Source organism: Giraffa tippelskirchi, chromosome 5 (assembly GCF_054371585.1).
Source record: "Giraffa tippelskirchi isolate mGirTip1 chromosome 5, T2T-mGirTip1v1.2.pri, whole genome shotgun sequence".
NCBI classification, from domain to species: domain Eukaryota; kingdom Metazoa; phylum Chordata; class Mammalia; order Artiodactyla; family Giraffidae; genus Giraffa; species Giraffa tippelskirchi.
Window position 1 is genome coordinate 98099630 of NC_137279.1, and position 8827 is coordinate 98108456.

General features: G+C 45.4%; 1 protein-coding gene, 1 long non-coding RNA gene and 1 other non-coding gene across 3 annotated transcripts; 1 reads left to right on the forward strand and 2 right to left on the reverse strand.

Annotated features, from left to right (window-relative positions):
* Positions 1–97: 97 nt before the first annotated feature.
* BNIPL (BCL2 interacting protein like) lies at positions 98–8769 on the reverse strand. The gene is made up of 10 exons (XM_081487663.1): positions 8443–8769; positions 7275–7370; positions 7037–7101; positions 6596–6820; positions 3296–3478; positions 3003–3105; positions 2712–2843; positions 1449–1535; positions 1162–1260; positions 98–707 (listed from the first exon to the last, which is right to left on the reverse strand). The coding sequence occupies exons 1-10, from the start codon at positions 8484–8486 to the stop codon at positions 671–673; spliced, it is 1071 nt and encodes a 356-aa protein (XP_081343789.1). The 5' UTR covers positions 8487–8769; the 3' UTR covers positions 98–670.
* On the forward strand, positions 1177–5514 carry LOC145505477 (uncharacterized). Its single transcript, XR_014053062.1, has 2 exons — positions 1177–2869; positions 4843–5514. It is a non-coding gene; the product is annotated as an uncharacterized LOC145505477 (long non-coding RNA).
* On the reverse strand, positions 7518–7588 carry TRNAG-CCC (transfer RNA glycine (anticodon CCC)). The gene has a single exon. It is a non-coding gene; the product is annotated as a tRNA-Gly (tRNA).
* Positions 8770–8827: the final 58 nt, after the last annotated feature.

Sequence of the window (8827 nt, forward strand, 5' to 3'; positions counted from 1 at the left end):
GCAGCGAGAACTCCGTGCCGTGCCGGAACCGACCGACGGATTGTGTGTGATGCAGCGGTTGGGGAAAAAGTAGTTCACTTCCTGGGCGCAGTGCTTAATAAATCTCTAATTTATTACAGATAAAATTTACTACAGATCAGAATTTACTAAAGAGGACAAAGTACAGGTTTTGAAAATGCCCCTGCTCGGGCTCACAGGCAGCAGACGTGACTACTGACGGGAAGAGGGAAATAGAACGGCTCTTCAACGTTGAGGCTACTGGTTCCTGGCCTCCTAGAGGTGGCCTGCCCTCCGCATCCGCCCACCCCTCACTTCTACGGACTGTGGGAATACCCCAGGTGAAAAGCATCGCGGACTCAAAGAGATGAAGTGATTTGCCCAAGGTTCTACAGCTAAAGCAGCACAGCTTTGCACTTTCCTATCAAAAAAATGCCACGACATGCAGCCCTCCAGCTGAAATGAAAGTTACCCATATGCTGGGTAGCATATCAGGTCCCTGCTTTGAAGTCAGGGGCATGGAAGGAAAGACCTCCCACGGAGGTGTGAAGATCCAGTGGTACTGGGGTTGAAGATGAGATGATTTACAAAACAGCTCAGATGTGTCTGGGTTTAGGGTGTAGGCAGATCCATATCTTTGATTGGTTCTTAAGCCTATTTTTCCAGTCCTATGCTAGGTTCTTCCTGAGCCATGGAGATCGTGGTCCAGCCTAGGAGGAAAAGAGGGGGGGAAATCGGTACAAGAGCAGACGTGGTTTTTATTCAGGGGTTTGGGGAGAGAAACCAGGTGAATTGGAAGATGTTTGGGTCAGTCATCATGTAGAATCCTTTGCTCCCTAACAACCCTCCCCCACTGGATATTCTCTCCTATTCACTGCCAACATCCTTTCTTCATTTCTAGAGCTGGTCTGAATCTCCTTAAATTCTATGCTGTGATTACTCCTTTACTCCTTGATGCACTTATAGGGATAATTTTTCATTTGTTCTTTTTACAGTAGTATCCTTAATTTCTTCTCTGCATGTATGGAATTTTCCCAGATACACAGAAGCAGCTGAAAGCAGCCTGTCTCTCAGTTCCTTTGTATCTCCCTCAAGGCATTAAGAAAATGGGAACTGGCTTTCACATATCCCATCCCAAACTTCTATCCTTAAACCAGGACTCACTGTCTGACAACTTCTGGGATGTGGACCTGATCCATGGAGATGAGTTGGGCCAGCTCTCCAAGGCTGTTCAGAAAACGGATCTTTCGTGTGAACTTGGAACTGAAAAGAGAAGATCAACCAAGTGTGTTTTATACTAAGAAGAAGGCTGCTGGAGATCCTTACAAAGTGCAACATAACAAGTAGAGAGTGGTTAAGGCTAGAAAGAGCCACAGTGGGGCAAGAACTTCTTAGTCTTGATTGTGAAAGTGGGGAGAGGGGCAGGGAGTCTTTGTCCCCCGAGCAAGTACCTGATGAAGGGCCGAAGTAGTGCCAGGAACGCCTTCATGTACCATGTAGCATGGACAACCACCAGAGCACGCAGGTTTTTCCGGAGCCTGAAGAAGAAAGAACATGAGACCATCCTACTCTCCTTCCACCTTCATACCTGAAAATCAGGTGGAGCTACCTTCTGTACTTTAATTTCCTTTGCTTCTTCTCTAATTTCTAGATTTCTCTGACAGTTGGGTTGAATCCCCATTCCTTTAATTGCCATCTCAGCTCCATCCATCTTGCTTAACTTTCTCTTTTTTTAGGAAACTCTTCTCTCAGAATCCCTTAGCCTGGTCTTCTCACCCCACTTCCTTCCTATGCCCTATACCCTATGCTACCCATACTTCTTTTTGTATAGTCCTTCATCCCTCCATGGCTAGGTGAAGACCAGTGAGGAGAGGGAAAAAAGGAACCAGAAGAGAAAAGTGGGCAAATGGAAGATGGAGGGAAGAAAGGAAAAAAAGAAAAACCGGGGGAGGGGAAAAGGCATATAAGTCAGGGGTTGTGGGTTCGATCCCTGATAGGGGAACTAAAATCCCACATGCCTTGGAGCAACTAAACCCATACACTGCAACTACTGAACTTGTACACCTAGACCAAAGAGTTTGTGCACCACAACAAAAGATCCTGTGTGACACAGGAAGACCCTGCATGTCACAACTACAACCCAACACAGTTAAATTAAAAAAAAAAAGGCATAAGGGTCAGGGATGAAGGAAGAGAAGAAAAGACAATGGAGATGTGGAAAATGAAATAATCAGCAACACTATGAGAAAAGGAAGGGCTGCCTGCCGTGTGCCAGGCAAGGCATCATGTTGATTTATTTGATTTTCACAAACGCTTAGTGGCAAAGATATTAACATTATCATTGTCATTTTACAGAGAAGGAAACTGAACCCCAGAAAGGTTAAATCATTTGTCCAAAGTCATATAGGTATATGATAAAGGCAAGATTTGAAACTAGATTTCCTTGACTCCAAGAGAGGACAGAAAACAGGAGAACCTTGGAAAGGGTTGTAGGGGGACAAAGAAAAGTGGAAGAGGGAGTTCCCTGGTGACCCTAGTGGTTAGGATTCCAGGCTTTCACTGACAGTGCCTGGGGTTCAATCCTTGGTCAGGAAAATGAGATCCCAGGGCCAAAAAAAAAAAAATAGAAGAGATTGAATGGAAGAAAAAAATGAAAAGATGGAAGAGAAAAGGATAAGATAGAGAGTTACAGCCCTCTTGTCCGAGAGGCTCACCGCCGATCCAGAGTATGATAACATTGGCGTATCCAGCTCAGAGGTGGAACCTGGGCCCTACTTGTGCCTCCACTCAGGTGAACCAGCAGATAATTTTCAGCTACCAGCAGCTCCAGAGTTCCCACTATGTACCTGGAGAGATGAAATTGTCAGGGAAGGTATGCGTTTGGGGTTGTGGGGAGTGAGAGGGACATTGCTGTAGACTCGACAGTCACTGATTAGAGAAAGGGTGTTTTTTAACGTTTCCCTCCATAACATCCACTCTGGAGCCCTTTAAGCCTTCCACCTCACCTGAACAAGTGTTCCATGACATAAGTGTAGTTGGGGATGCTACTTCTGGGTAGGTAACAGGAAGCAAAGAGGATAACAGCATTGAGGCCATCACCATGGTAGCCTGAGGAGCAGAAGGGGAAAACTCACTCAACAGATAAGTACTGATGGACAGTACATCTGTTTAGGTTGAGCATCTCTGTGGGTCTCTAGAAGTTGAAGGAAGGATTCTGAACCCAATAACTGAATTTCCAGCTTCAGCATTTTATTCAAGAAGTCACAGTTCTTACCCCTTCACTTATTATAGCTGTTACCTCCATGAGATAGGACTTTCTTATAGGGCTCAATGACAGTCATGTCCACTCGCTGCTCCCGCTGTCCTATTCGGAACACCCTCCAGCGATGACCATCTTCTCCAGCCACATCCCACATACAACCGCGGCCCAGCCTTTCAGCTGCCTCACTGGCCCCCAGGCCCTCTGCCCGAGGCAACTCATCTAAAAAGAGAGATGGGGAAGGATCAACAAGGCAGAATACATATCTTCAGCATCTTGAAACTTCCTTAGATTGTTAGCGTTTATTACCCCAACAACTAATTCCTCATTTTCTCCCCATGATTCTAGCCCTGGTTTGTTCAGTCAACCCAACCTTTTGCTGATTTCTCTTTCCTGTGACTTATCATCCTCACTTTGTCACTGGACAATGGCCTGGAGGTAACCTCGAACTATGGTAGCTTGATGGCCCCTGCCATTTTCCCAGATTCTTTCTTTCTTCTGATGCTTTTCCTTCTTTGGGTGAGCTTATTTATTCCTGTGTCTTCAGCTACTGCCAGTATGGTGATGACTCCTCTCTAACCTAGACTGCTTTCCTGACACCAGACCCATATTCCAGAATGTCTGGAGTGGACATCTCCATTTTGTGTTTCTCTGTCATCTCCAAATCACCAGACCCCAAGTGTAACTCACACTCATTCTCTTCCTCCTCTTTCTCATATTCTTTCTTGATGAATGACCCCATCCATTTAACTGCCTGGGAGAGAAAACTCTATGCCATCCAAGACTCTTACTTCTTTACCAGCCCTCAAGCCAACTGGACCCCAGATCCTCCTCCATCTACTTCCATTAGATAATTATTCTTTCTGCTCTTACTGTCCTGGTATAACTTCTTAGCATTTCTTACCTGGCCTTACTACTAGCCTTCTATCTCCCTACTCTTATCTGTTTTCCTCCATCCCACCCACCACTGCTAGAGCAAACATTTTTTCTTCCCCTCCCATTTTCACTCAAATAACTATATATATTTCCCTCAAATATATTCTATATTCACAAATTTTTTGCATGATTTTCCCATAGCCATAGAAAGAACTGCTTCATCTTAAAAAATGCTGCTGCTGCTGCTAAGTCGCTTCAGTCGTGTCCGACTCTGTGTGACCCCATAGATGGCAGCCCACCAGGCTCCGCCGTCCCTGGGATTCTCCAGGCAAGAATACTGGAGTGGGTTGCCATTTCCTTCTCCAGTGCATCTTAAAAATAGTTGCATACTATTCCATTGCATGGATGTACCATAATAGAATTAACATCCTACTCACGGATCTTTAGGTTGTTTTCAATCTTTTAAAAGCCATTAAACCTGATCATGTTATTCCCTTGATTAAAACTCATTGCCTACAGGATAAAATCTAAGCTCCTTAGTGTGGCAGCAGGGACCTCCATAATTTGACCCTTGCCAATTTAACACAGTCTCTTGTCACTCTCTTCACTGCCCAGTCCTTCAGATCTGTAATATAATAATATATATTTTGGTTTTGTTCCTGGCTCCTGACAATAAAGGTGAAAGTAGTATCTTTTCCTATTCATAACAGGCCTCTTTCAACCACACAAGTTTATGTTAATGAGGTGACTTTGGAAAGCTCCTATGGATGGGTGACTTGTTGCCAGGCGAAGTGACCGTGATTAGAGGGATGAACTTTTGCCGTCTGCCCTCTGAGAAGGAGAGAGATTGGAGGTCATGCTAAATCACTAATGGTCAGTGATTTAATCAGTCATGCCTACATATGAAGCCTCCATTAAAAAAAAAACCCTAACTGAGACTTCCCTGGTGGTACAGTGGATAAGAATCTGCCTACCAATGCAAGGAACATGGGTTCGATCCCTGGTCTAGGAAGATTCTACATGTCACAGAGCAACTAAGCCCAAGAGCCACAACACCTGAACCTACACTCTAGAGCCTGCCCTGCTGCAACTACTGAAGCCTGTGTGCCTAGAGCCTGTGCACTGCAACTGGAGAGTAGCCTCCACTCATCCCAACTAGAGAAAGCCCACGCATGGCAATGAAGACCCAGCACAAGCAAAAAATAATAATACAAACAAACAAACCCTAACTGAAGGGATTCTGAGAGGTTCCAGTTTGGTGATACACAGAGGTACTGGGAGGGTGGTGCTCCCCTTTCACATAACTTGTCCTATGTATTGCTTCCTTCTGGCTGTTTCTGAGCTGTATCCTCTTATAATAAACCTGTAATCTAGTAAGTAAACTGTTTTCCCAAGTTCTGTGTGCTGTTCTAGCAAATTATCAGATCTGAGGAGGGTGTAGTGGGCATCTGTGATCTATCCCATCAGTCAGAAGCACAGGTGACAACCTGGACATGTGATTGAAGTCTGAAGTCTGAGGGCAGTCTTGTAGGTGAACCCTTAACCTGTACCATCTGTACTAACTCCAGGTAAGTGTTGTGACTGAATTGTAGGACACCCAGTTTGTGTCTGGAGAATTGGTGGGGGAAAACTGATACATTTGGTACCAAAAGTGTTGTGAGTAGAGAAGAAATCAAAGTTTTCCTTAACACCCAAAGAGTCATGCTCAATACCTTGAATTCCCCGTCATGCCACGCTATTGCCCAATTTGCTTTTCTGTCTAGAATGCCTCTCCAGCTACCCAGTAAGCTCAGAATTGTTTCCTCTGTGAAGTCTTTCTTAATACCTCTCAGGCAGAACTGACCTTTGCCTTCTCCTTGCTTACTCTGTACCCTACATACATGTAGATCATAATCTTTACTGCACTTATCTGTACATATGTTTATTTTATACTAAACAGACAATTCCCTGAGGGTATGGATTATCTTATTCATCTTCATAATCTGGCTGTAGCTCACTGATGTCTTCCCTTGTGGCTCAGATGGTAAAGAATCTGCCTGCAACGTGGGAGACCCAGGTTCAACCCCTGGGTCAGGAAAATCCTCTGGAGAAGGGCATGGCAATCAACTCCAATATTCTTGCCTAGAGAATTCCACAGACAGAGGAGCCTGGCGGGCTAGAGTCCATGGGTTTGCAGAGTTGGACACGACTGAGTGACTACACTTTCACTTCCAGCTCACTGATAGCATATAACAGTTATTCAATAAAATTTCCCTCAATAAATGAAGTGGCCCTCCCCTCCCCCCATACTGACTACTCTCACATTGGATCTGTAGGCTCCACCTTTCCATTCCAAGGAAATTTTGCTCATCTTACCTCTTGATCCCCTTATTAGCTCTAACTTCAGTCCCATTAAATCCATCCCGAGCTGCTTTAACACTGGCCTCTACTTCTACCAGCTCAGTCCTCAGCTTTCTTTCCCACCTTCCCATTCAAATTCATGTCCACTGTCCAGCAGCTCCGAGTCTGAAGGTGTCTCCAACTCGTCTACCTCCAGGTCAGAACTGCCATCAGAAGAGGAAGGTCCAGAGTGGGTGGGAGAAGCTCCATTATCTCCAGGCCCCTTAGTCAGATTCAGTCGCAACTCTGGGGCAGAAAGACGCTTGCGCATGGGGCGCCGGCCACACAGGGCTAAAGTGCTGGGGGTGCCTGGGGTTGGAGGAGGAGAAAAAAAAGAAGAGAAAGATGGATGTGTGTTGGCACAGGACATTAGAATTTCTGTATATGTAAGTGATACTATGAGGTGAATTCTAAAGGGCTAATGCGGGACATTTGGGAAAAGGGAGGTAGAACCACAAGGGGACAGGCTGGCATAACCTTGATTCTAGAATCAAGGACTTGAGGCCTAGGTTCTCATTTACCTACCTGCCTGTGTGTCTCTTTCAGGATCATGAGGATCTTCAGAAAGGCCAGTCTCTTCAGGAAGCAATCTAGACGGGGAAAGCCAAAAAGGGGGCAGAAACGTATCAACTCTGTCTCCCTACCATGATTTTATTTCTTCTTTCTTTTCCCATCTCTCTCTGTTTCAAGTCCAAATTTACCATCCCCACCCTCCCTTTGTGACCAGCTCTTCTTTTTCTCAGCTTCACCCATACATCCTCACCTAGGGAATTCTTCATCTTGCCATTCTTCCTTCAGCTCCAGTTCCCCAAGTCTCAAGGATGCTCCTAGTATTGCTCTTTCTGCATTGTCCCTGATGCTCAGATAGTCCCCCGGAAAAAAAATATAATTATGAGACAAACTAGATGTGTCTTTAAAATATACATATATGTATGTATGTATATATATATATAATTTATTATTTATTTGGCTGTGCCAGATCTTAGTTGCAGCACCTGGGGTCTAGTTCCCTGACCAGGGATTGAACCTGGGCCCCCTGCATTGGGAGTGCAGAGTCTTCCACTGGACCACCAGGGAAGTCCCTAGGCAATGCCTTAAGGGAACTGGATAGGTGAGAACACTGGCATGAAGAATAGTAGTAAGGTACAGAGCAGAGAGCAGGCCTTAAAAAGAACTCATTCGTGCCTCAGAGAGGGCACCAAAAAAAAAAGAAAAAAAAAAAAAAGAACTCAGATCTGTTGTCTCCTAGATGTTTCCACCACCTTGACTTGTTGAAAGGCAATCATCCCGACTGCTGGGTATAGGAGCAAAGGGAGCATGGAAGATCCCTCTAAGATCCCTCTAGCTCTAAGGTCAAAGCTAAATTAGTTTGACCTGTGTGGCAGTTGTTCCACCTGGACTGTAGGGGTGAGAGATATTTCACATTACAATTGGCTGGAACCCGACAGACCTGCCCAGCTGTCACTGGGCAAAGCTGGGAAAGATGGCACCTTGTCAGGCTTGCTTTACCTCCATCACACTGGGGAGTGGTTAGGGGAACCATGGCATGGGTGGAGGGGTGGGGGAAGAAGGTAAGGAGGAAGAGAGATTTGCTGGCAAGGAGGACCTGGATCTTAGCATAGTTCTGGGGCAGCTTTTCTCATGGCCATTCTGGAGGGTGGGAGTTAGAAAATGGAGAACAGGGGCACATTTATCAGACACAAAGTATAGAAATTTCCTTAAAAGAAAAGCAATAGGGAATTACCCTGGAATCCCCTGTTCCCTGATTCCTGTAGGATACTGGTACTTCCTAAGGCCACCCCCATCTCTTCCTGCCGATTAGTTCTCTTAGTCTTGTCTCTACTAGGACGTGGTAAGAGCTGGATGGTGGGAAAATCCCTGAGGACTATTCACTCCTTGTTTCCGATCAAGTCAGCCAAGATCTTACTCACCCGAGATCCACCATCTTTTCTGCTGCTTCTTGTACAGTTGCCATCTTCACAAGTCTTCCTGTCACCTTGAAACACTGGTAGTTGTCGGGGAGCCGGATGTCCCAGCTCCCCAACACTTCTGTACCCTCTTTTTCTCTGTCTCAGCTGTTGTTGCTCTTGCCTCCAAGGAGGAAGGAGGGGTGGAAGGGAGGTAACCTCACCTTCAAACAGGTTTTGCCACCTCCCTTCCAAAGAAGCAGGTTTGCACAAAAGACAAACCCTGCCTATGTGGGGGCGGGTTATGGGGAGGAGAGTACATTTTCTAAAGTGGCTAGTCTTGGGTGAGTCTAGGAAAACAATTTTCTAGGCTCCTTAAAACCTTCTGGAAGCTGCTTAAAAAAAAAAA

Bases quoted from the DNA above. Each gene is read 5' to 3' on its own strand.
- BNIPL (XM_081487663.1), bottom strand. From the start codon at position 8,486: ATGGCAACTGTACAAGAAGCAGCAGAAAAGATGGTGGATCTCGG. The intron at 7,102-7,274 runs GTGAGGATGTAT...TTCCCCGTCTAG, and splicing joins CAAGATGAAGAATTCCCTAG to ATTGCTTCCTGAAGAGACTG. The intron at 708-1,161 runs GTGAGTCCTGGT...TTTTCCTCCTAG, and splicing joins ATCCCAGAAGTTGTCAGACA to GCTGGACCACGATCTCCATG.